This window comes from Pteropus medius, unplaced genomic scaffold, assembly GCF_902729225.1.
Source record: "Pteropus medius unplaced genomic scaffold, Ma_sr-lr_union100, whole genome shotgun sequence".
Lineage (NCBI taxonomy): Eukaryota > Metazoa > Chordata > Mammalia > Chiroptera > Pteropodidae > Pteropus > Pteropus medius.
The window spans coordinates 6,231,339-6,257,935 of NW_024348242.1; the positions used below are offsets into that span (position 1 = coordinate 6,231,339).

General features: G+C 53.1%; 2 protein-coding genes and 1 pseudogene across 6 annotated transcripts in view; 1 reads left to right on the plus strand and 2 right to left on the minus strand.

The window, feature by feature from the left end:
* Positions 1-3,049: 3,049 nt before the first annotated feature.
* On the minus strand, positions 3,050-9,982 carry PHETA1 (PH domain containing endocytic trafficking adaptor 1). 4 transcript variants are annotated; one of them, XM_039879443.1, is made up of 3 exons: positions 9,901-9,982; positions 7,533-7,655; positions 3,050-5,700 (listed from the first exon to the last, which is right to left on the minus strand). In XM_039879443.1, exon 3 carries the CDS (start codon positions 5,664-5,666, stop codon positions 4,998-5,000), a length of 669 nt encoding a protein of 222 aa, XP_039735377.1. In that variant the 5' UTR covers positions 5,667-5,700; positions 7,533-7,655; positions 9,901-9,982; the 3' UTR covers positions 3,050-4,997. The 4 variants fall into 4 exon arrangements, with proteins under 4 accessions (XP_039735377.1, XP_039735375.1, XP_039735379.1 ...); XM_039879441.1 differs by having other exon boundaries at positions 7,514-7,655; XM_039879445.1 differs by lacking the exon at positions 9,901-9,982 and adding an exon at positions 7,893-9,860.
* A 6,026-nt stretch (positions 9,983-16,008) lies between these two features.
* Positions 16,009-16,127, minus strand: LOC120616186 (uncharacterized; annotated as a pseudogene).
* Positions 16,128-23,659: 7,532 nt separating this feature from the next.
* Positions 23,660-26,597, plus strand: part of SH2B3 (SH2B adaptor protein 3) — a 42,298-nt gene continuing 39,360 nt past the window's right edge. The window contains exon 1 of one of the 2 annotated variants that reach the window (XM_039879466.1): positions 23,660-24,050. The gene's annotated coding sequence lies outside the window, so the exon portion shown is untranslated. The remainder of the gene's footprint in view (positions 24,051-26,597) is intronic. The other variant, XM_039879465.1, reaches the window with a different exon arrangement.

Consider the following 26,597-nt stretch of genomic DNA (forward strand, 5'->3'; position numbering starts at 1 on the left):
TCAAAATGCAGCTTCTGGGCCCTAACCTACCAACCCGTAATTTCCTGGAGCAGGGCCCGGGGATCTGCATGTTTAAGAAGTATCCCAGAAGACTAGACATCATCGTTCCCAGTAAATGGGAGGCAATTCTAATTCCTTTGTTTGGCCCCACCCGATGTGCCAGGCCCGGGAGAGGATGCTGTGAAAACGAGAATGGAGGTATAAGACAGATACTCACTGGGTGGTTTGGCGTAGTCAGGAACTGTCGGGTTAAAAGAAATCGTGACCCACTTAAAGATGTGTGAACGGCTTACTGAGGGTCCAGGAACACCTGGCGAAGTTTGAAGGCAGGATGTGCAGCCAGGCTTTGGGAAACGGCGCACCCTGTCTTGACCTGTTCCTTCTCTAAGGCCACCTCAGACCTAACTTAGTCTGTTTCCCCCAGATTCAAAATTCCCAGGACCCTGATTGCTCAGCTTGTGTCTTGGGACCAACTCCTGCCCAAGCAGCTGTAGACAAGGAGGGATCACGTGAGCTGAGGGGCAGAGGAAGCGGTGATTACCGTCTCTGTGCCAGGTACTGTGCCAGGCCCTGCGGGGCACAGGGGAGGCCGACCTGGTCCCCGCTCTCCAGGAGCTGCAGTCTTAGAGGGCCTGGGTGCGCTGCTCCAGGAGTTCTGAGCCCACAGCTAGAGACACAATGACAACTGGACAGTGAAGAGAGAGCAGTGGCAGCCGCGGCCCCAAGTGTGGGCAGACCGAGCTTGACCCATCTGTCAGGAGCGGGCGACTGTTTTGAAACCCTGAGACAAAAACAGTTCATGGGCCCACCTTTTAAAAAGTCTCCATCAGAAAATGCAAAATCTGTAGCTGGGCTCGAGCACTTAGTTTACCACACAGAAGAGTTTCCTTTTGGATACCCCGATTTTAGAAATTGGGACAAGTAGCTGGGCCTTTTGCATAACAAAGTTTGTGTAAGGTGATGTAAGGTGATCTGGGGAGTGGACCATTGGCCCCAGATCTAGCCCCAGAGTAGGGACAAAACAGTCCTGTTTAGGAACACACGGTGCAGGCGCAGAAGTGGGCAGGGGGAAGTGCTGCTCTTCGAATATCTGTTCAGTCTTTTGAAACAGGAGAGGTAGAAGGCCTCCATGGAAAGGATGAGAAGTAGTGGCCCGTTTACTGTCCTAGCCCTAACCTTCACCCTACTGAGCTGATGACAGCCCTGCAGTTGGTCACCCAGAGCCATGCTACTTAGAGGGAGCAGCTACATTCACTCAAGCTTATCCATTAGGAAGACTCTGGCTGTAAATAACAAAAAAGTCTCTCTTAAAGCTTTAAACAAGGTCATTTATTACCTCAAATAACAAGACGTTGTTAGGGCAGGTTCCTGGGTCCATTCAGCGGTTCAAGGATATTTTCAAGTGTGTGCTAAACTCAGCAGGGGATACTTTCCTTAGAGCAGCCTATTTCATGATCACCAGATGGCTGCCATAGCTCCAGGCATCAGATATAACTTCACTCAAGAGCTCTTCATCATGTCTCTTTTTAGAAGCAAAAAGAGCTTCCACTAACATCATATTGGCCAAAATTGGGTTACACAGCTACTGAGCAGCTAAGTTTATTTAGCAAATCCCTACAAGTCAGATGGGAACAGCACGACTGGTATAATTTGACCAGCCTTTTAGGGCGGATAGACGTCGGGCAGCCAGCAACATAACTTCTCGCCTGATTGCCCCTCTTGAGGTTCTCATACCCTATCTCAAGTAGCTTCTTAGAATGTTCCTTCTGAACACACACAGTATCCCCCAAAGACCGTTTGGGTGAAAACAATTTTCTCCACTTTGTCATGCTGCTGGGATGTTTTAGTCATCCTTAGACACGTGCCCTGAACAGCTCTTGATGGTCAAGAAGAAACACGACACGTTCGCAGGGGAAGGCACAACACTTCCTTACCGACCAGCTTGTCTCCCCTCCCCGTCTTAGTTGAAATCATGGAAGCGTTTCAGCCCCAAGAAGCCTGGCAGCTGAGGGCATACCTGTGACTCTCCCTCTTGGGGCTGTCTCTGTTGTTTCCCTCATTCTATGCCCTGCGGTGGCTGTGGTCACGAATGCCAGAGGCAGTGCTCTCAGCCTGTGTGGGGAGCCACTTCCCCAGCCCCCATGTGTCAGCTGTGGTCCCAGGAGAGGTGGAGGGAATTACTCAGCATGCACTGGGTGCTCACGAGTGGTATGATTCCCTGACCTTAATATTTTTCGTTTCTCGTTCTTGAACTTGTTCTGCAGACCAAGGACCATAGGTTGCTCATTCTAAGCCACATTTTCCGAAATGTGCATAATTTTTCCAGGCTGGCAAGGGAGACATGTGACCCAAGCTCTGAATCCACATTAGGAGGACCTAGGGGCCTCGTCCATCATGCTAGGCACTGTTGGCCCAGTCCCTTCCATCCAAATCCCCCCATTAGCCCAGTGGACTCGATGAGTCTGAGGTTTCAGACACATAGCACGAGCACTGCCCCGTCCACCCTGTGAGCACAGCAGACATTAGTAATCAAATCCCAGCGTCTCTCCCTCTGAACCAGCATCGGTGGCTCAGATCCTCCTCGCTCCAGGCCCCCGCAACCCCACGAACCCAAGGGCTGGTTTTAATTAACTCTTCCATTTGCCGTCCCTGATGTCTCTTCCCAACTGTCAGGCCTTCAGCCCACAGTTGACTCTTCAAATCCTCACTTTTCCCTCTGCTTTCTCTCCCTTCTGAAAAGGAACTTTGCAACTCCATTTCCCCAGATCCCTCTGGAACTCTGCCCTTCTTCCACAGGATTCCAGAAGTTTCTGTCCCTGCTGATATTTTTCAGCTGTGTGAACGTGGCAGATTTCTTAACCTCTCTGAGCCTGTTTCCTCATTTGTAAAATAGGGCCAGTATCTGCCACGAGAGATTGTGAGAATGTGCCAGGCAAAGCATCAGCTTTTGGGCACGTAGCACACATCGGTCACTTCTGTTGAGCCTGTTCCTGGCTCTGCCTGGCAAATCAATCCAGGATACTGATGGGGTAAATGACACAACCAGCCATTGCTTGACAAACTTTTATTTTATTTTAGACTTTACATCCCCCCAGGCTGCCTGACCCCATCTTGTGCTTTTGGGGTGGGGAGTCGGGGGAGACCAGGGCATTGTACCTTTAGAGCTTGTAAACCTGCACCGAGGGTGGGGGGGCGGGGGACCAACACCTCACCCTACCAGCTGGGTCTGGGCAGCTCCTAACACCCCCGAAGACCCAGCACCTGTAGACAAGAGCCACCATATCCATCCCCACTGCTCAAGAACTGGGAAGGAGGGGACAGGAAGCGCACCAAGACCCCAGAGCAGCTGCTACAGAGCAGGGCATCCAGCAGAAGGCAAGGAACCAGGTGAGACCCTTGAGGTGCCTGTGTCTCCAGACAAGGCTCGTGGCCCTCTCCCTGGGGGCAGTGCCAGCTGCCCTCTCTCCACCCCCACCCCAGCCAAGCCAAGAGCCAGGCACCCCGTCCCTTACCACCAGCCAACAAGAAACTAAAGTAGTGAAAACACCAAGCTTTGTTTCTAGAGAAAAAACACCTATGTATTAAAAATTAAATTAAAACAGAGAGGCCCCAGTCAACTGAACCAGCAGTGAGCTAGTAATTGCAGACACAGAGACAGCCCCCCAATCTTCCCCAAGCCCTGGAGTCTCTAAAGACAGCAGGAAGGGCCTCAGGGCCAAGTCTGTCTGTCACCAAGAGGGACCCTCTGGGGAATAAAGCTTGAAAGGAGGTATCTTCAGAGGGTCCCCAGGGTGGGGCACTGAGGACTGTAAACATGACCCAGCTTAAGGACTAGGAGTATCCCAGCCCCCCGAGAGTCTCCCTGGAAGAACAGCCACTGTGGTGAGTGAGAACAATGAAAGAGCAGTCAGCCTCCCCTTGGGAATACTAGGGGTATGGGGGGCTGGGCTGAGATGGAGGGAGGGGGTTCCAGGAGCCAAACAGCTTCGCAGCTGCTGTTTTGCCCCTGTCGGATCAACACCTAGACCCTTTCTGTGTGTCGAGTTAGCTCATGGCTACCCCTCCCTAGTGGAACCTACTGGAAAGTCAGCTCAGGCCGCAGCTGCCCAGCCGGACTGTACCAGGTCAGGCCAGTTCCCAAGAGGCCCCGCCCGGATCCCCGGCGGAAGAGCTGGTTCTGGGAGAAGGAGACTGGTGGACGTGGCTAAGGACTGTCAGGAGAGGAGCGAGAGCGGTGGCAGGAACACACACGCCAAGGCCAGAGGGCCGCCTCCACGCCAGGGGCGCCATCAAGGCCTGGCTGAGGCCCAGGGCCGAATTCTGCCTGGCCCCACTCCAGGCTCGGAGCCCCGGGGACCAGGCAATCTCACCATACCGGTTACGCTTTAAACCCAGCGCGCCTTCTGCACCTGCTGCTTCGGGAGGCAGGCAGGGAGCCTGGAGCCAGGCCAGCTTCTCTGGAGGGCCCCAGAGCAAAGGAAGTCAGGCCCAGGTGTGGTGTTGCACAGCCGAGCCTGCTCTCTGTCCATGTCGAGGCCCAGTTAGGAACCACCGGGACCAGGGCTGACTGGGCACTTGCCTTCCGGCCGCAGATCCTCGTCAGGTCCCTGTCACCGCAGCCAGGACCTGTTGCCAGCAACGGGCCTGTGCTGGGTGATTTGGGCTGAGCGTGGAGCTAGAGTTCCTTTGAAACCAACCCTCAGGCTTCTCAAATCTCAGCCAGGCCCAGGATTCTCAAAATCTGGCATGACGGCCTCCTCTGAGTCACACAAGTCCCAAAGCACCACTCAGAGCCCAGCATCTCCTCAGAGCTGAGTCCCCCAAAAGAAGGCCACACAGAGACCTCGATTTCCCTTAAGACTTGACCACGATTCCCCTCAGAATCAGGCCCCCAGGTCTCTCAGGTTGGGCCTGGGACTAGAGTCTCTCTAGAACCAAGACCCCTGGTGACCTCAGGGCTGGCTTTGAACTCAGGACGGGCCCTCGCCCCTGTCACTTCAGGGCTGGGCCCGGTTCCCGAGCCACTGCCTCCTCAGTTCCCTGACCTCCTGCCCGTACCATTCGTGCAGCTGGGCGAAGGAGGCTGAGTCGAGAGGCCCATTGGGCGCCGAGGCCCGCCGGCGGGGCGGCAGTGGCGGGGGCTCAGGCCCAGGCCGGGCGCCAGTGGAGGTGCTCGTGGGGGCGGCAGCTGGCTCAGCGCTCCAGACGGCACAGCCGTTCTCCTTGGGTGGGAGGGCGCGGGGCCGGCGTGGCGGGGGTGGGCAGCCCCCTGCCCGCATGGCAGCCAGCTGCTGCTCCAGCTCGCGCACCACCAGCCGCAGGTAGTCGAAGCTGGCTCGTGACAGCGCCTTCACCCAGCCCTCCATGGCAGCCTGGCTCTCCGCGGCCAGCACGTAGGTTCGGGCCCGGGCCCCCGCGAAGCGCACGGCGAAGGCAAACTCCTCGGCCGCCTCCACCAGCTCCACAGTGCCGCCCTCCAGGATGATGACACCCACGGGCTCGCGGCTGGCCGGGTCCTCGAAGTAGAAGAGCATGTTGCCGCGCAGCACGAACCAGCGCCGGTGGTAGGCCGCGTGCCGGCCGCCCTTCTTGTGCAGGAAGCCCGCATTGTCCACCGGCGCGTCACAGGTGGCGTAGAAGGCCAGGCTGCGTTCGTTCAGCTTCATGGCGGCGAGGCCGGGGCCTGCGGGGGCTCAGGGCCTGTCCCCCCGCCAAGGACAGTCGTCACCCACGGCCTCGCCCTGCCCTCACAGCCACCCTTAGCCGCCACAGAACTCAGCACTCCTCTTTCACAAATAAGGAAACTGAAGCTCAAAGAGCGTGGACGACCTGCCCGCACCCACACGACTCCAGGAGCAGAGCCGGGACTCGGCCCGGTGAGACGCAAACCCTGGCTCCAGAAGCCAGGCTCGCGACCCTCCTGGCGCCCTCCCCCAAAACAACGTCAAGGATTCCGTCTGCCTGCCAAGCATTTTATATGTCTTAGCTCATCTCCCAGCACACCTTAGTTGGCAGGGACTAGCCTGACCCCCGTTTGACAGATGAGGAAACTAAGCAGAGGTTAGTCACTCGCCCAAGGTCACAAAGCAAGTTGGGTAGAGCTGAAATTCAAACTCAGGTCTCATTTCAGGCCCTGCTGATTCTGTCACCCCTGGGGACCGGACTGGCTGACCTTTTGTAGTCCCTTTCAGGTCCCGGCTCTTGATTTCATAAATCATCTTTGATTTGCCTGTCCGCGAAATAAGAGTATGAACAGAACCTATTTAAGAGGGTTGTAGGGCCTTCGTTCAAACATGTATTGAGCACCCACTGTGTGCCAGGCACTGTTCTAGACACCAAGATGGAGAGGACCGATGCTCTTGTGGTACTGGCATGCTCGTGGCAGGTGGAGGGGGCAAAGGACAGATAAAATGAGTCTCCCTGATGGTCTTCAGTGCTATAGAAAATCTCATACAGGGAAGGGGCTCAGGCGTGTTGCGGACAAGAGGAACGACTTTAACAGAGGTCAGGAAAGACTGTAATGAGAAGGTAACGTTTGAGCAGAGACCTGAAGGAGGAGAGGGAGGGAGCCCCTGAGACAAGCCAGGCAGAGGGAACAGCAAGTGCAAAGGCCCTGAGGTAGGAATGTGCTCGTGTGCTTGAGGAACAGCCAGGAGGTCAGTAAAGCCAGAGCAGAGAGAAGGGGAGAGGCGGCAGATGCAGTCAGACAGGCCGAAAAAACTGTGGTGAAATAATCCAGAAAAAGGGCCCAGGGTATGGCTGACACTTGGAGGGAGGGGATGGGGAGAGGGCACTGTATACTGAAAGTAGAGGATTCTGACTCTGTGCAGTTGACTCAGTGATTTTATCTACCTTCCCCAAGAAGCATACGATGATGCAACACTGGCCAGGTAGGGCTTACTGGGAGGTGGCACACAGGCCCCCAGTGTGGCCATACGTTCCCTTGGGGTTTTCCATGGCCACTGTGAAGACCCGCCTTGTGCTCCTGCTTCACAGCCTCACTCTACATAGGACAGTAGCCACATTTTTCAAGAGACAAAGTATGTGAAGTCCCTGGAACACAGTAGGTGCTCGATTAATGTTGATTCTCCAGCCTGGGTGGAGACCTGGAGGAATGAGGTATGGGTGGTGGCTCTCCTGGGAGCAGCTGGCCACAGCGGGGCCCAGCCAAGCAACCTGACCCAGGGTGGAGAGGGCGATTGCTCCCGACCGAATCCACCTTATCTCACCTGTCTGAGCAGTCGAGGAAGAAGCAACACAAGCTACGTTTTCGTAGTTAAGGCCAGCTTGTCCTGACCTAGCAGCCAGGCCAAGGCCAGAGCCTTGCTCAATCCCTGCTCTGCCTCCCTGAGCTGTGTGACTTCAGACCCAGCCTGCCCTTCTCTGAGCCTCAGTTCTCCCCTATGCAAAATAAGACTCACGCATCCTCCCTCAGCACCCAGCAACCCCATGCAGACCCCAGCCCCATTTCTCCCAGGAACCAGCCACCCTACTTGTCCCATTTCCCTCCTACCTCTAAGGCCACCGCTCACCTCCTTGCCCTCTGCCCAGTCGTCTCTCGGCTTGCTTTTCTCTGGGCAAATGACAGCTCTGTAGTGTCCAAGCTGTGTGACCTCAAGCAAGCTTTAAGCCTCTCTGGGCCTCTCTTTCCACATCTGTAAAATGGAATCATAACAGCAGTAAGTCAGAGCCGCTGTGACAGTGACAGTGATAGACGGCGCTGGGCACACGGTGCTGGGCACACGGTACGCGCTCAGCTGCGGTAAGCTGTTGACGTTCCTCTCGGTGCTCTCTCAGCAAATGGCCTTTGGCTTCTCCCCTCATCCCCACCATGACCACCCATCAAGTCCAGCTGATTCCCCCTCCAGCCTCTCCCAAATCACTGGCCTAACCTCTGCCCACTGCCACCTCCGCATTCCAGGTCCCGATCATTGCTCACATGGACGACTCCAGCCATAACCTCTTCGTCAGTCTCCCTGCCTCCACCCTTGCCCCTTCCCTGTCCATGTTCTTCAGGGTAAGAGCCAAACTCTCCTAGGCCCCTCCACTGAAATCCATTCCCCAGAGAGATGCTGTTAAAACTAAATCCAGCCACACCCCTCCTCCACTGTCAAGGCTCCCATAGCTCCCGACTCCTCTCTCTATACAATTCAGCCCTCCCTGTGGCCTCCAGGTTCCCTTCCCCTCTCTTCCTCCCGCCCTCACTGAGCTCCCCAGCCTCCCTGCTGTTCCTCGTGTTCCCACCTCAGGTCTTTGCCCTGGCGGTTCCCTCTGCCCAGAATGCCCTTCCCACATCTTCACACGGCCAATTCCTCATCCTTCAGTTTCAGTTCGACTGTCACCTCCTCAGGGAGGCAGTCCCTGACCACCCTATAAAGAGGCTCCCCAGTCACTCTCTGATACCCCAACCTGCATACTCTAGGAGAGCAGGGGTTTTTGTCTGAATTCCAGTGTCTGGCATTCAGTTGGTGCTCAAATACCAATAAAATAAGCCAAATAGTCATCTTAAAACTCAACAGCACCGTGAGGAGGGGTCTGTTCCCATCCCACATTGTACCTTGCCCAGAGATACAGTGCTGTGCCCAGAACCCCATGCTCTAGGCACTGGCCCGAAGGGGCTGATCTTGGGGTCTCCCCACCCATTAAGGCCAAAGGAAGAATAGTTTCCCCCATGCTCAGCAGCCCTTTTCCCCCCGCTGCCCGCATGGGACTAGCCGGGCCCAAGGTCACCGGTGACACAGGACCCTGCTCTACCCACGGCCCCTCCTTCCTCCAGCCCCAACAAAAATGGGGCGAGGGGAGGGAGGTTGTTGAGAGAGGAAGCAGCCAGGGGCAGAGGCTCCCGCCTCTAGGAAGGCCTAGTCCCTGGCCTATCTCCCTACACTCATGTTGTTTTCCAAGAAGTTCAGAGTCCACTTTGGCACTGCTACTGACTCAACAGTCCGTTGCCAGGCAGAGAGCTGAAGAGGGCCCGGCTCCTCTCTGGTCCCAAGGCCAAGTTCTCACCTCCACTACTGCAGGCTAGAGAGCCTTAAAAAAGTCACTTCACCTTTCCAAGCCTGTTTCCTCATCTGTGGAGAGGATTCGATGAACTAAAGTGAGAAAAGCCTGCTGGCAAACTGGGAAAGGCACCAAAAATATTGCTAAAATGGGAACATTAACGTCCATCCCTCAGGGAAGGGTCGAATAATCCTGAAGAGCCATTTTGCAAATTGCTTAACAGGTAGTGAGCACTCAGGAAAGCTGTCCAAAAGGTAAATAATTAGTTCAAGCTCTCCAGGGACACAGCTGACCTAGAATCCCAGACACTGGGGAAAATAAGGCATGGCAGGACCTAGGGTCGAAGCCAGCTGCCACCGTGTCCCCTAGCAGTGGGCATGTGGGAAAGGGTGCGGCAGGTAGGGCAGAAAAACATTTTCTGGGCACCCTGAAGCGGGGGCCACAGCGACGCCAGGCCGCCAGCCCCGGGCTACGGGCAGCCCCGCTGCCCATTGCACGGGCTGGATCTCCAAGTCCGGCCCTGCTACTAGCGGCCCACTGTCCCTTTCTTTGTGTGTTGTGTGGGAGCTCTCCTGAGTTTCCTAAAGGACAGCCAGAGCCCCAGGTGGGGTGGTCAGCGGCAGAATGTGGGCGCCAAGTGGAGGGCTTGTCCCCAGAGTTCCCCCAGCGGCAGAAGTCCCTTATGGGGCTGGGAAGGAGGGGTCATCGGCCAAGTGGGCCCCCTGGCAGCTGGGGTCCCTAATGGGGAAAATACCACTGTCGTGCAATCGCAAATGATCAGATCCCAGCAGAGATCTCTCCAACTGGCCGCGGGACCCCGAGGCCCACGGAGGCCCGAGCCGCGTCCCGCGACCCCTCGCAGGTCTGCCCACAGGCCCCCCCCCGCCGGGCCGGCCTTACCTCGCGGCGCGGCCTAGGGCGGCGGCGGCGGCGGCGGCGGGACGGGAGGCGCGGGGCCGGGGGGCGACCCGGCCATGGCCCGGGCCCCGCTCGGTGGCGGCGGCGGCGGCGGCGGCGGCGCTTTGTCTCCCGGGCGGCGGGACAGGCGCAGCCGCGGGAGAGCGCGGATCGGCCGCAAGGAGGCGGGGGGGTGGCTGGCCGGTCCGCAAGCCGCGGGCGCACCCCTTTAACCCTTCCCAAGCCGCCCGCCCCCGCGTTTGCCCCGCCCCCTGGCGGGCGGGGCCCGGTGGGTCCGCCCCCGAAACCGCTCTTAAAGGAGCCGCGACGGGTTCACGAATCGTCAGTGCCTTATCAACGCGCTTGCACGGGTAAGTCCAGGCGGCAGACTCGCCCGGGAAAAAAACCTCCGGGGTCCTGAGCGGGCCCACTCCCTGAAGCCCGAGGCCCGGAGTCCCAGCTCCTCCCTGGCGAGGACTGCCAGAGTGAGTCAATTGAAAGCCCAGCTAAATTGAAAAATAACTCTAAATGCTGAAAATGGTTGATTTATTGAAAAAAGCTGAATACAGGCGATTTGGGGCGTGCTGACGAAGTCGATAGAGGACTGTAACTGTATGTACAGGATGCCTGACAACCCTACCCTTGTCCCATGGGAAGAGGGAAAGTTTTGGAGGGCCTTCACTTCTCTAGGCCTCAGTTTCCTCATCTGTAAAATTAAGACAGTCATCATATGTAGAGTTCGAGGCACACATCAGGCGCTCTCAGCAAATATGAACTGCTGTTCTTTTTGTTCTCCCTAAAATAACACAGTTCTGCCTCCCTGGACCTGTCTTTACTTCCTGCCCTTGCTGCCTCCTCCCTGCCACCCTCAGGGACTGACTTGATCATGTCCAGTCCTGGCCTGAGAGCAGGAGAGAAACAGCACAGACCAGGATCCTATATTCCTTCTGCAGCCTCTCACTAAGCACCTACTGTGTGCCAGGTGCTGTTCCTGAATCAATCAGATAAGATGAATTCTCGAATTGATTCCTGCTAGGAAGACTATTAGCCATGGCAGAGGAGTAGAAAGACTAGGAGTGTGATGTAGGAAGGATGGTCAGGGAAAGCTTCTCTGAGGAGCAGAGACCTGAAGGAAGTGAGAGAGGGAGCCATGTGGATACCTGGGGGAAGGGTGTCCCAGGCAGAGGGAACAGTGAGTACAAAGGTCCTGAAATGGGACCGTCCTGAGCATGTTCAAATGGGGAACAGGCGGGTGGGGCTGGCATCGAGTGAGCAAGTGGAAAAATAGTAGGAAACAAGGTCGGAGAATATTAGCAAAGCCAGGTTGCTTAGGGCCTGTGGATCAGGGGAAAGACTTTGCTTTCAAGATGTGGCGAAAGGCAGATACCTGATGACATCTGATATCAGCTGAGCCCCTGCATACAACCGTATCTGATGCTACCTTAATTCCTCCAGCAGGCAAAGCAAGGTAGAATTTCCCCAAATCTAGATGCTTGCCACATAACGAAAATGCTAGGCTTATGGGCATTTGGGACTTGGCATGGGGGAAATTTCCCAGAAGTCTATGAGTCCCGGCTCTCAGATCCCTGTACACGGGAGTCAAGGGTTGACATGGGTGAAAGAGGCAAAAGTTGGAGAGCATGAGCCTAGCATCCTTTTTTTTTTGAGTCATTTTTTCAATTGAGGTGAAATTCACATAAAAATTTAACCATTTTAAAGTGAACATAATGTAAAACATGGTGACTATAGTTGGTAACCCTGTTGAATAATTGAAATTTGCCGAGAGTAGAATTTAATGTTCTCTGACACACACGTACAAATTTACATGCACTATAAATATATGAGTTGATGAATGTGTTAATTCACTAGATAGAGGACTCTTCACAATGTATACATATTTCAAATCATCACGATGTGCACTTTAAGTATCTTACAATTTTATTTGTCAATTTTACCTCAATAAAGCTGACAATAAATAAAAGAAAAAAAGATACAGCTACCACATTTAAGAAGTCACCAGCCAAAAACAATTCAGGATGGTCAGTAATACATTTACTAAGTTGTGAAACGAGCCCCTCTATCTAGTTCCAAAACATTTCTATCACTCTAAAGTAAAACCCATTGGCGATCACTCCCCATTGTCCCCTCCCTCAGCCCCCAGCAACTACTAATCTACTTCCCGTCCGTGGATTTACCTATTCTGGACACTTCATACAGTATGTGGCCTTTCATGACTGCCTTCTCTCACTCAGCAGCATGTCTCTGGGGTTCATCCACGTAACAACACGTATGGCTGAGCAATGTTCCATCGTGTGGATAGGCCACGTTTTACATCTTGCCTCTCCTTTCATCCACCGATGAAAATTAGGTTGTTTCCACCTTTAAGTGACTGTGAATAGCCAGGCATCTTTGTGGCTAGAAGAGGGACAGCGATTCAGAAGGACTGGAAAGGGGAATTTAAGAACCAGAAGTGGGTGTGGCTGCCATTACCAGGTCTTGATGATCTTACCTCCAAACCCTGTCTCGAGTTTGTCACTTCTCCATCTCTGCCACTTCTCCTTCCCAGGCCACTGTCCTCCCCAGCCAGGTGGGCTGCAGGAACCCTCTCTCAGGTCTTCGTTCTGCCCCTCTGGCCCCTGAATCCATTCTCTACTGAGGGATCCTAGTAAAACTTAAGTCAAGTCAAGTCAAGTCAAGGCATTCTCTTGCTCAAAGCCTTTCCGTGGCTCCCCACTGCCTCAGGAGCAAGTCCAGACTCCTCCCTATGAGTGACAAGGCCTTATGGGTCCTGGCTCCTGCCCACCCCTCCAGCCTCTTCACACAGTTTCCTACCCCTCACTCTCTCAGCTCCAGCCACCTGACTTCCCTCTGTTGCTAGAATAAACCAGGCTCTGAACCTTTGCATGTGCTGGTTCCTTCCAGGACTCATCCTTCAAGCTCTCACTCAGCGGTCACCTCATCCAGGAAGGCATATGACCCCCAGCCCTACCCTGCTGAGTCTAATGCTTTGTTTCCTCCAATCAGTCACTCTTTCAACCAATATTTAGTGAGCACTACTGTGTCCCAGACACCAGGATACAAGTTTAAAAGACTGGTAAGTACATGCGTGTTCATAGCAACACTATTTACCATAGCCAAAAGGTAGAAACCACCCAGATCTCCGTCAATGAGATAAATGGGCACATTCAATATGGTCCATCATATAATGGACTATTTATTACTCAGTCATAAAAAGGAGTGAAGTACTGATACCTGCTACAATGTAGATAAATCTCAAAAAAACATGCTAAGTGAGAGAAGCCAGGCACAAAGGGCCACACGTTGTCCAGAAGAGAGAAATCCATAGAGACGGAAAGCAGAGGATCGTGGTGGCCCGGCGCTGGGGGGAGGGGAGAATGGGGAGTGACTGCTGAATGGGTGGGGGGGCTTTACTTTTGGGTGATGAGAATGTTTTGGCACTAGACAGAGGCGGTGGTTGCACAGCACTGTGAATTCACTTTAAAATGCTCGGTTCTGTGTCATGTGAATTTCGCCTCAATAAGTCATTATTTTTTTTAAATGATAGACAAGTGTTCCTGCCCTCCCTGACCAGAGGGAAACAATGAGGAAGCGACATTCATGCCGTACATGAGAGGCCGTTAGGAGCCAAGGAAAAAAATAAAGCAGGGGAAGAGCATAGCGACTGTGAACGAGGATGGCGGAGTCGCCATTTTCCTAGGAGGGAGCTTTTGAATAAAGAACCGAAGAGAATAAGGGTACAGATACCCAGAAGGAAGGGCATTCCTGGCAGAGAGAAGACAAATGCAGAGGCTCAGAGACAAGAACCGAGTCCAGGAAGCCAGTGCGGCTGGAGCGGAGAGAGTGAAAGGGGAAGAGAGGTGGGATCAGGGAGGCCCGTGGGCTTTTCTCAGAAGGTTGGTGGGATGCTGACGAGCCCACGAAGGAGGCGAGAAGGTATGGACAATGAGGGAGGAGAAAAAGCAGGACAGGCCAGTTGCGGGTAGCGTCCCTGGCACTGTGCCCCTCACGTAGTAGGTGCTGGGTGACTGGGACATGATTCAGGGGCCTGAGCCAGTTCCTCCCAGGAAGGTGCCCACAAGACCTGCCATCTTGCATCCAGATCTCGGCCTCCCAACCCTTTCTACCGATCCCCTACTTTGCTCAGGCACCAGCAGAGGAAGACAGTGGTCCAAGCCATAGTCTGACGCAGACTTTCCTTCCACAGTGGCTGCCCCACCCCAGAAGTGGCCAGGACCAGCCAGCCCCAAGAGGGAACTGAAACTGTCCTCCACCACAAACCCCTGGCCCAAGCCACAGGCAGGGAGGGATATAGGGCTGGGGAAGTGATAGGAGAGGCCAGAGTCCCCCAATTCCAAGGGCCCCCCTCTTCGGGTATATGTGGGAGAACCGGGACCTGTGCACCACCAGCCTGCGGCCTGGGGCCTGTGTATGAGCAGATTTTGCTGAAGGCGTGCAGACCAGGAAGGTCCTGCCAACTCATTCTGTAGCGCCCAGCAGAGGGTTTGCGAGCTCTGCCTTAAAAGATTGCATTGCCGACTCCTCTCCTCATTCCCTCTATTATTTAGGGGGCCACTCGTCCCCTGTCCCCAAACCCTCTTCTCTCTTCTGCTGCAGACCACTGAATTCAGGAATACTTCCTCCCAAGGAGCAATTTAAGCCTCCTCCGAGTTTCACTTGCTCTTTATTAATAATGTATTTATTCATACATCTTTATTAAGATGTATTGCACATCAGCCAAGTTCCTTTTACGCAGATCCTTATATCAAATCTTCAAACCAAGGCTCAGAGAGGGTGAGTAACGTGTCCATGGTCACACAGGAAGGGGCAGAGCTGAGGCTACAACCCAGAAAGCCAGAATGGCCATCTTTGGTATGGATATTAAGTGGGATATGCTTTTCCTCCTGCTATGTCAGGTCAGAATCTGAAGGGAGGTGGGGCTGGCAGGCCTGAGCCACACCCAGGATTGCAGATGGCTGGGGGAGATCTTGCACTTATTCACCTACGAAGCCCCAGACTCTAAAGCAACTTGCAACCATTATTTGAACTTGAAATTAATGGATTTAACATGCACATGTGGGGTCCAATCCCCACTCTGCTATTTTCAAGCTGTGTGACCTCCTTCGAGTCACTTCACCTCTCTGTGCCTTGATTCCTCATCTGTAAAACTGAAGAAATGACAGGCCCCATCGCATAAGATTTTATGAAGGATTTCAAGAATAATAGCTAACATTTACTGAGCACTTGCTGCGTCGATTCACTTCTCCTGCCAACACTGAGAAGTAGGAACAATTTCACCACCTTCATTTTACAGGTAAAGAAAACGAGATGACATGGCTTTCCTGACCTCATGCAGCGAGCAAGTGGATTTGAATCCAGGCAGTCCAGAGTGTGAGTCTATACTTGCCGCCCCTCTGGGTAATACTATAAAGCCCTCAGAACAGCACCGGCGCATAGTGAGTGTTCAGTAACTGTTAGGTGTTCTTACCTTGTCCTGCTCACAAGTTTTGGTTGGCAGTTCAAACATCTTTGAGTAATAGAAAAATTTAAAAACAACAAAGTCAGTATCTGGGAAATGTGGTGTTTAGGGGTTAAGAAAATCAAACTATAGGCTCCTTGGGGAAAATTTATAATTTAATTTTTTAATTAAAAACTAAAAAGTTTGAGTGCTCGACCTGGGTTCAAAACCTGACTTGGAATCTGTGACCTCGGGCATGTCATTTCACCTCTCTGAGCCTCAGTTTCTTCATCTGGAAAATGGAGATAAAGGCCGTTGGAAGGAGTCACTGAGCTCCGAGGCTCTTGCTAACTTTGTTACTGTCTGTTTAAGACCAGCCCGAGGGGAACCGGAAGAATAGAGAGAGCACATCCCAAACCCCCTCCAAATCCTTGCTCCTTTAGCTAACATGTTCTTTTGTTAACTTTTTTTCTTTCTTTCTTTTTTTTTTTTTTTAGGCGAGACAACCCTTGGTTGATCTCACAGATTGCAAGGACCTCGTCAGTTTACAATCCTTTATTTATTTATTTATTTATTTATTTATTTATTTATTTATTTATCTATCTATCTATCTATTTATTTATTTATATTTTTTACACCTACAGCACCTGGTCTTCCTAGGTAGTCCCCCATCCACGTACTAACCAGGCCGGACCCTGCTTAGCTTCCGAGATCAGACAGGATCGGGCTTGCTCAGGGTAGCATGGCCATAGACCTTTTTTTTTTTTTGAGGTGAAATTCACATAACATAAAATTAACTATTTTGAAGTACAGTTCAGTGGCACTTAGTGCATTCGCAATGTTGTGCAGCCATCACCGCTATCTAGTTCCAAAACATTTCATCAACACAGAAGGATTAGCAGTCACTCCCCATTCCCCTCTACTCCCAGCCCAGGCAACTACCAATCTGCTTCCTGTTTATGGATTTACCTACTCTGGATAGTTCATGTCAGTGGATTCATACAACACATGACCTTTTGTGTCTGGCTTCTTTCACTCAGCATAACGTTTTGAGGTGTGTTATAGTATGTACTATTCTTTTCTGTGTATCATTCCTTTTTACGTAGCATGTTCATTAGTTTTTATGGCTAAGGATAGACCACATTCTGTTTATCCATCACCCATTAATGGACATTTGAGTCGTTTCCACCTTTCGCCTATTCTGAACACTGCCAGTACGGACATTTGTGTGTGAGTATCTGTTTGAGTACCCCTTTTCAATTCTTTTCGGTCTCTAGCTGACATTTTGATGCTTCCTTGAATGCAGATAAGGGAGGGGAGTATTGAGCTGTCTCCGCCACCTACTCCTCAGGGTAAAGGAAGGACCTGAGAACAGGTTTAGCTAATAATAATCAGCATCATTGATTGAGGGGCCTGTGCTAAGTGCTTTACACACAATTTCATTTAATCTTCACAAATACTTTGTGAGGTTGGTACGATTCTCGTCCCCATTTTGCAGATGAGGAAATTGAGGCGTAGAGAGGCCCAATGGCAGGAAGGTGACAGAATCCAGGCTCCCATCACAAGCCCGTGCTTCAGAATCACCATCCACCAATAATCACTAAAACCTTACCATTTCATTTCGTCTCGAAACAATCTTTTGAGCAACCTAATGTGTGCCAGGTTTGCACTGTGTACAAGGGGTTCAACGCCAGCCCCGCCCTCCAGGAGCTGGGAGTCTGGTGTGGGGGTGCGAACAGACAAATGAAGGAGTAATTGCACCGTAAGAGACAATCCCTTTCTCTCTTAGAGGCCTGACACAGAGGAGGCAACCTCGCCAGGAAACCGGGGTTGACTTCAGGCAGAGGTCACGTTTCAGGTGGTTTTGAAGGATGTATAGGAGTTTGCCAAGCTGAAGAAAGGTAGAGGGAATATCAGGCAATGAGAATAGTACAGGTGAAGATCTGGAAACATGAAACGGGACGGAAAGAAGTCTAGGGTGGCTGGAGTGTAGGGTAGATAGTGTCGTCAGACGAGGTCGTTAGAATTGAGATTGTGAAGGCTTGGAACGTCAGGCTGAGGTGTCTGAATTTTATTCATAAGGTAATGGCTGTGGAGGGTTTACAGCAGGGGAGAGACATAGTACATAATCAGATTTGTGTCTTGGAAATTAATAATAATAATAGAATCTATTGAGCATTACATGAATCATTTTACTTAATTTTCACTACAGTCTGTGAAGTAAGTTCATCCCTTACTCTCATTTTATAGATGAGGAAACTGAGGCTTAGAGACCCCAAGTCACTTGCCCTTGGTGACACAATCAGCACCAAAGAAAGCAGGCAGGCATTAAACCGTGACCCAAGACGGTGTTCTCGGTCTTGGTAGCCATTTGTCGATGGACTGGAGGTCGGACCTGGAGCCTGGGAGACTTCTGGAAGCTGGGGGCGGGGGGCGGGGGGCGATCCAGGAGCGAGGGTTCCAGCGAGAGGACGGCGGCGCGGATGCGGGGCTTACGGCTGCCCAGGAAGCCGCTCCCCAGCCCGCCACCTTCGGGGGCCACCAGGGGGCGCCAGAGCTCCGCGCAAGCCGGCTGCCGCGCGCAAGGCCGCGGCCTGGGACTCCGGCCAACTCCGCGCCCGGGGAAACCCGAGCGCCCCACGCGGATCCCAGGCGGGGGTGGAGACCGCCGGAGAAACTAGGTTGTCCGTCCTCTGCGGAGCTATTAGGGCCTTTAATTACCGGAATTGGAAGTGAATAATTATCCGCAGGTCCTCAAGCCACTGAGTCACTTCACCTCAGAACCAGATTCCCCTGGGTGGGTGTGGGGTGGGTGTGGGGTGTGCGGCCTCTGGGCCCAAGGTCAGAATTCCGAAGCCTGAGTGTAAATCGCTGCCAGACTGCGTACCAGCCTTGTGACTTGCACGCGTCCCTTCCTCTCTCTGTGCCTCAGTTTCCTCCTCTGTCAAATGGAGGGAAAGAACATTCTCTCCATAAATTGTTGGGGAGATTAAATCGTTAATCCTTGTCAAGCCCACTAGTGCCTGGCACACTATGCTCTGATAAGGATGAAGTCTGTTATCACCATTATTATTGTTATTATTTGGGCACAGTGGGCAATTAAGAACTGGGGTTTTACAATCACATAGGCCTTGGGGTCCAGACCAGCCTCTTCAGCCACTTACCAGCTGCGAAACTTTGGACACAGCATTTCACTGCCTTGTGCCTCAGAATCCTCCTATGAAAATTGGGAAAACTCATGGCAAACTCCTCCTGGTGGGGAGGGGGTGGGAGGGTGTAATATTGCCTGTGATGGTCTCAGCTGGGTGCACACTTCCGTAAATGGAGCGCAGATCATAAAGACTGTTCATTCTTTTCTTAAACAAGGACTTGGGAAAATGTTCGAGTCAAAGACACTGACAGAGGACAGAAAAGGGAAGCAGAGCTGCGGGAGAGAAGCAGCAGGCTTAGAGGGCATCGGGCAGGAACCTGCGCTCAGCAGGAATCCAGCGGGGGAGGGGGGGGCAGTTCTGACGGCCCAGGAAGAAGGGGGAAGGGCCCAGTGACAGAATTCTTTCCCCGATGCCCTTTCCTGAACCTCCCGGCCTCAGTTGGACCCCGATAGGTGGAAGAAGGGTGGGTTGGGCGCCCCCAGGGCCGTCTTGTTCTCCATGTTAGTTATGTGCAATGTAATTAAAGTAACTTTGTGGCTTAAAAGTCCAAAGTCTCATCTAAATCAGGAGACTCAAGGTACAACCATTCATTCTGAGGCAAATCCCTCTTGTGCTGTGAAATCAAACATGTTATGTGCCTCCAAAACACAATGGTGGGGCAGGCAGAGGACAGACATTCCCATTCCAAAAGGGAGGAACGAAAGAAGGAGTAACAAGTCCTGAGAAGTCCAAATCCTTAAGGATCTAGAATAATCCTCTTTGGCCAAATGTTCCGCCCACCAGGCACCCTGGGGCTATGGTCAGGCCTTCTGTGCTCACTAGGCTGTGGGGGTCCTGCCTGTGGCCACGCCCACATGATGTTCCCCTGTGGCTTTACTGGGTGCAGCCCTGGCCGCAGGGCTCCTGGGCTGGAATTGCTGGAACTCCTGGAATCATAAGCAGGTTGTTCTACGAGCCGGGAGTCACGATGGCAGCCCGCACCCGTGACTCTGCTGGTGGGGGCTGTCCGAGGTGGCCCCGCCCTCGAGGTGGCCCTCTGCCTGGGTTGTGCTGCTGGCAGTGCCTCAGAAATCTAGGTGCAGGCAGCCACACTCCACGGCTCTGCTGAGCGCGGCACAGGCCCGTGAGGACCGGTCTCCAGAAGTGCCTTTTACAGATGTGGACACCAGGGCCTCCATTCACTGGCTGGGTGACCTGGAGCAAACAGTCTTTAGTCTCAAGCCTCAGTGTTCTCATCTGTAAAATGAGTGTGAGGGTCTGTCACCCACAGAGCTGGTCTCTGTGGTCACCACTGTCACACCCAATGATCTGAGCATGTGTTATGTGGCAGTGCCACCCAAACTCCTAAGCTCTTCATGTAAGTTTTCTCATCAAATTCTCCCCCACTACCCAATGAGGTCAGCCTTATGATTGTCTCCATTTTACAGATGAGGACACTGAGGCTCAGAGAGTCCAAGTGACCACGCTGCTAAGAGGATTCTGAACACAGAATTCTAAGCCTGTCTTGGTGACCCCAGAGCCTTCGTTCTTAATTATGGGCTCCCTCAGACAATGGTATCCTGTCTTTGAAGTGGAGAGAGACTCTAATGACTTAACTTTTCAGTGCCTCAGTTTCTTCATCATGAAAAGGGGACAATAATAACAATAACAGTACCTGCCCTAGGGCTGTCGTGAGAATTAAATGACAACATATGTAAAACGCCCAGAGCTGTGCAGTCCAGGACAGTAGCCAATAGCCACATGTGGCTGTTTCAGTTTTAATTCACAAACATTAAAGTCGCAAAGTCAGTTCCTCAGAGACACTAGCCACCTTTCCAGTGCTCAGAAGCCTCATGTAGCCAGTGGTGACTACACTGGACAGCCCAGAGAGAACATTTCCATCATCACAGAAAGTTCTGTTTTTCAGGAATGGTGTAGAGGAATGCCTGGCATCGAGCAAGCCTCAAAAACTATTAATCATATTATTATTAACCCTAGATCTTTTAACTATTATAATTATAGTGTGTGATCACATTTGTTACTGTTAATCCTGTCCAGCCTACTGTTATTTTTATATTTATTATTAATCCTGTAACTATTAAATGCAGTTATGGTTAGTCCTAGAACTGTTAACTATGAGGATATTATTATATTACATTTATTGTTAATATTTTTCCTAACATTTCGTTATTTTATATTTATGATTATTTTTCCTGTAAGCTTTAGGTTCTATTATTATTAATCCTAGACCTGTTAACTGTTATTATCCTATTTATTATTACTGCTAATACCCTATTGTTATTTTAAATTTGCTATTAATCCTGTAATAGTTCATTGCAACTATTATTATTAATTAGATATATTAACTATTGTTACATGGTATTTATTATCAACCCATTCGTTATGAATCCTGTACTACTTAACTTTCATTTTGTTGCTGTTATTAATGTTCATTGTTAATATTACTGTTAATGGCATTAATAACTACTTATTAACACTGTTACTAACTGTCGTTTTGTTATTATTAATCCTGAGAGTTTCCCGCCCTGGAACTTGTCAGGCAGCAGGTGCTTTCACCCATTGGAAGGAAGGGCGATGGGATCTGCCCGGCTCAGACCATCTTGCTCGGTTCCGCGGGGAATTCGAATAAACCTCTTTCAGATCTTTTTGGGCCCCAGTGACCTGTGGAGGGGGAGGAGCCACAGCCAGTAAGCCTCCCCGTGGAGAAGCCGAAATCGGGCTCTGAGCCGTGATGCCTTCAAAATCTAGGGCAAAGCAAGGCGACGGAAGGGTTATTCATTGTAAACTCTTTTGCTTTTCTAAGGAAAAACAAAAGGTGAAAAGTCTCGATCACAGAGAACATTAAAACAAGAAACTGGACTTTAGAGGGGATGCTGGTGAGAAGAAATTAAGTGAGAAAAAAACCACTTTGGGCTTCAGAGAAATCTGGTGCGCGAGAAGGCTTGCACGGTGATTAAAAAGGAGAAGAACCACAAGTCTCCATTTAAGTCAGCAGAACTGCAGTCTGGGCAGTGAGAGGGAAAGTGCTTGTGGCTGGCAGATTTCAGCAACCATTTGACAACTGCTGTGTACCTGGCTGTTCTCTTGGCACTACCTGGCAGCTGTTTGACTGCAGGCAAGTAACTCCTCTCTTTGGGCCTCAGTCTCCCCAAGTGTCATAGATAATATAGAGTGATCAGTTTAGGTATCCCCTGATACCTTCCTCCACTATTGTCCCACATCCTCGGATGGGGTGTAAACATCACTGGGGTACCTCCTAATGGGTTGCTAACTGTAGACTTTTCAGCTCAGATCCAAAGCTCAACAGGTCCTTCTGCTCAGAATTCTCTGTGGCTCCCTCTTGCCCTCAAGAGATTTCCTAAACTTGTCATCAGGACCTTCCAGTCTCCATGCAATGGGCCTACCTTTCCAACTTCATCTCTTCCCATCTATCAGTCTAGGTATCATCACTGCCTTCTTGACTGTCCTCAAAACACCAAGTTTATTCTCACCTCAGGACCTTTGTACTAGCTGTTCCTTTGGCCTGGAATGCCCTTTCCTCAGACCTTATCATGCCTGGATCCTTCTTGTGTGAGGTGGGGCAGCAGAATGGTCTCAGCTCCAACGTTAGCTCCTCAGAGAGGTCTTCTCTGAGCCTCCGGTCTAAGACAGCCTCTTCTCACTCTCCATCCTGTAGTTGTTTTGTCATCTTCATAATACATTATCCCATTTATTCGTTTATGCTCTCTGTTCCTCACCAGAATGTCAGCTCCATGAAGGTAAGGTGTCTTGTTTACTGCTGTGTCCATGGCACCTATAACAGTGTCTGGCACACAGTAGATATTTAATACATATTTATGGAAAGCATGTGTTTGTGGCCAGTTCCTTTAAGGTTATGGGACTCCAAGAACCCTACGGCAGACTGGCCTCCTTTCCCCCATCTGGGTGGAGTCTGGAAATCCCCACCTTCTGGGGGAACCCCTCTCTGGAGCTCCAAGAGCAGAACTAGGCTTTATTGTTTCACACTCACTTAGCAGTGTTTTCCCTCGGGCAAAGTCCCATGCTGTTTTAATGCATCAACTCATTTAATCCTTGCAGGAACCCAGTGGAGTGAGCACTCTTATTATTTCCATTTCACAGATGAGGAAATTGTGGTATGAAGTCTAGTCATTTGCCCAACGCTAGTAAGTGGGGGAGGCAGTGGAGTGGAGGAGTATGCTGTCTGGGAAGGGGTGATGTGGCCTCTGAAAGCTGGGGGCGTGAGCAACTTGTTTCAGGTGTGGGAGGGAGCGGGGAGTAGGCATTCCTCTTCCCTCTCCCTCCCATGCGTTGGGGGAAGGGATGTCTGAGCGTATGCGCCACCTCAGATTCGGGGGGACCCCACTGTCAACCTCACCCCACGTGAGACCCTTAGAGAAAATGAAAGTAGTCCGGGGGAGAGCAGACAGGGAGGCCCAGAGGGTTTGGGAGCCAGCGGTCCAGGAGAACGTACTGGATAAAGATGCACTCCTGGAGTGGGGTGACAGATGGTCGGATAGAGGCCGGTTTATATGGGCACAGGCTGAGGCAAGAGCAGAGCTGAGTGTGGGAGACGGAATCTGAATGGGGGTACTGGGGTCGGGGCGGGACGGCTCCGCAGAGTCGCGGATAGTCGGGGCTGGGTAGGGTTGGGATCCTTCCCAGGCTGATGATGAAAGTGGCGGTCGCTATTGCACCCACCCGCCGGGCGCGTGCAGATAAGGCCCAGCAGGAGGGAGTCGGCGGGGGCGCGCCCCCTGGAGGCCAGGCGGCTCGGCCCCGCCCCCGTCCCAGGCCCCGCCTTTCCAACATCTGGCCCCGCCCCCGCGGCGCTGCGGCTTTCGGTGGTCTGCGGGAACTAGGTGGGTGGGGCCAAAGTTATCCCGCCCCTCCGGCCATTCGTCCTCTTCTTTAGCTTGCGCGATGCAAAATCGGGTGGGCGAGATGTGGGCGTGGCTTAGCAAAGGCCCCGCCTCTCGTCAGGCCCGCGTTTGAGACCCCAGGACCTGGTCAGCAGAAGAGCGGGGCTGGTGGGTGGGGCCAGTTCCAGCCCCGCCCCCTCGGGCTAAGCCCGGCTCGCGGTCGCACAGGGGGTGGGGCCTAGCGTGGCCCCGCCCCGCCCTGGCCGCCCTCCCCCCCCGCCGGGCTCGCCTCGCACAGCCGGTTCCTCTTTACATAACGGCGCGGGGCGGCATGGGCTCGGGCCACCGCCTCCGCCCGGCCGCCCGCCCGGACTATCGCGGCCCGCGGTGGCGACGGCGGCGGCAGCAGCAAAGTTTCCCCGGCGGCGACTCGGGGGCGCATCCTCCCGCAACTGTCAAGCGCTGGCGGCGGAAATGATGAGACGCTGGCCATTTTCCGAGCCCGGGTTTCCTGCCTGAGCCCCGCTCGAGCGAGCCGCGAGCCAGGAGCCGGAGCGCGGGAGAGAACGCGCCCGGGGCGGGGGCCCGCCCGCCCCCTCGGGATTTCGGGCGGCCGGGGGCGCGCGACGCCATGGGCCGGCCGGGCCCGGATCCCCTCTGTCTCAGGTAAGTCCGCCTTTCCCGGCGCTCCCCTCCTCCGAGACAGAGAGGGCTTTAATGGGGAAAGAAGAGGCCCGTGTCCAGTTCTGCCCAGTGTCTGCGCATTCCCACAGCAGCCTGAAACGTCCAGCAGCTAACTCAGATGGAGGTGTTCCGGGTGACCCTTCCCCAGCTCCTGCGATGCCCTCCCGGCGACACCCCCACCCACACACGTGGTGGGGATGTAATGGGGGTAGCTGAGGTAGTGGGGGAGGCGCCGAGAGACGGTAGGGCTGACACCCCCAGTTCGGCTCTTAAAGTGACCCGGCCCATCCGGGGCAGCGGTCTCCCTCAACTTGCGCCTGCCGAGGAAGGGTCAGGGATCACGCTTGGAACCTTGAAAGTGAAAGCGGTCAAACTGAGGCTGTGAGAATGGAAGGGCTCTGCAGTCACCGCTCCCTGCCCACTCTCCCAAGTCAGGCCATGTGGCTGAGAGGGTAACACCTCGATTTGGGAAGCCTCTCTCCCCACCCCCCGCGTCGTGGGAGTAGGCAGGGTCAGGTGCCCCATGCCACTGAATTTGGGGGTTCACAACAGTTAAGGCAGTTCCAGAGCCCAGGTCTCTATGGGCTAGTACCCTCACAGCTAGGATCCGGGGCTCCAGGGGAGCCCTCCCACCAGAAAAGGGGCGCGAGATGCGGTGCGCTGGACTTACAGGTCCGCAAGCTGGGAGGGTATTTCAGAGGCCTTAAATGCCTGGTGAAGAAATCCCCTCCCTCCCTTTCCTCTTTGGCCATCGGGGCTTTTGGAATGACCGGGACTGCATTTGAGGAACTGGGGAGGAGGGGCCTGCCGGCCGGCCGGCCTGCCCCGCTTCTTGATTCCTTTAGTTTCCTCATTCTCCTGTTTCTCTTCCCCATTCCCGGGCCGCGATGATGTAGGTGAGGAGGTCATTGCCTGCAGCTGGGGGCCTCCAGGGAGGGGCACGGCCAGGCAGGACTGAGTGGGAGGAAGTGAAATTGGGCTTGGGGCGGGGGGCTTCAGAGCAGAGGGCCTGGCAGCTTTGGAGGCAGGGGATACTGAGATCTGACTCGTACCCTCCTGGCCTGGGAGGTGAGCATCCCCTGACACCGCCAGCTGCCAGGCTCAGCTGGGGCTGCTAGCTGGTCCTGCCTCCCCATTCACAGCCCAGCCTCCGCGCGCCTGCCAGGGCGGTGGGCACGTGGGTCTCCAGGGTTGTGGGCGAGAGTCGTGTCTGGATTTCCCATCATTGACCTGGCTGCCAGAGTGGAAACAGCTCCGGAGGCTCCCGGGGGCCTGCGGGGGCTGGAGACACAGCCCTGACTGTGGGGAGAGCAGGCAGAGGCCCGCCTGGGCGGGCCGGGGTCAGCGGGTGAGAGGCCAAGGCCCACTGGGGAAGTTGGAAGGGTTTTTAATACACTTTTTTCTGAGCCTTTTCCCACAACCCCCCTCTGGGAGGGAAAATCCTTCCGAGCCAAAGGGTGAACATTCCTCGAACTTGCCGAGTCCCTGTGGGCCACAGAGATGTCGCCTGGGAAGGGGCTGGACTGAAGTATCAGCTGCTGGAATCTGGGGACCGTCAGGGGCTCAGCAGCAGTGGCAGAGGAGTGTCCTGGAGGCTTAGGTTCAGTTCTCCCACTGCCTCTTTCTAGCTGAGGGTGGGGGCAAGTGACTCGTAAACCTCAGTTTTCCATTTTGTTAAATGGGGTAATAGCAGGTTTGTGGTAAACTTAATGAGCCAGTGTGTGAGAAGCACCTGCTGCCTGGCAGAGAAAGGGTTCGGTGACAGGTGGAGGTGGTTTATCACCAGAGTCTCTGTTACCGGCTGTGGAATGTTCATTAATTGACACATTGAGCTCTTGCCGCTGGTCAGCTCTAGGGCTTCCTGAGTCTTGGGGAGAAGAATTCTGAAGACCTGGGCAGGATGAGCTCATGGTGCTTCCTGGCTGTAAAGCTTTGCTTAACCATCCAGCCTCAGTTTCCTCATATGTCAAATGGGTTTGATAATAGAACCTACTTCATAGGGTCTTTGGAAGAATAAATGAGGGAATTCACCAAGTGTTTAGAACAAGGTGTTCAGGAGCAGGAGCAGTACTAACGGGGAGATTCGTATTATCCTGTTTGTCATGGATGTTAGCTCTGCTTGTTTTCCTACTGGGTCTCCCCACCCCACCTCCATTTTTCTGAACCCTGATCCTTCTCTCATAGAACTTTCTAATACAAATCAGATTCTGGGGAACTACTCCAGATATGGTGGTAGCCTGGGCCCATCAGGCGCTGGGTAGCCCTCAAGTAGTTCAGCCCATGGGGCTACTTAGATGTCGGTTCAGCTGTGCTACCCCAGGACACTCTCTACCTCCTGGAACCTTTTCAAGGGCAGCAAAGGGTCTGGGCTTAAGGCACTTGGAGGGACCTCCTGCTGCCTGTTCTAGGGCCCATCCCACACATTTTGAGTGGTGGAGACAGGGCACATAAGGCACTTAGTGCTGGGCCTGGCACCTGATGAGAGTAATAATTGGCACTATTAAATGAGAGGCCTTTCTTATTAAGTTC

What these genes read in the sequence shown, in the direction of transcription:
- PHETA1 (XM_039879443.1), bottom strand. Translation starts at nt 5,666, where the DNA reads ATGAAGCTGAACGAACGCAGCCTGGCCTTCTACGCCACCTGTGACGCG.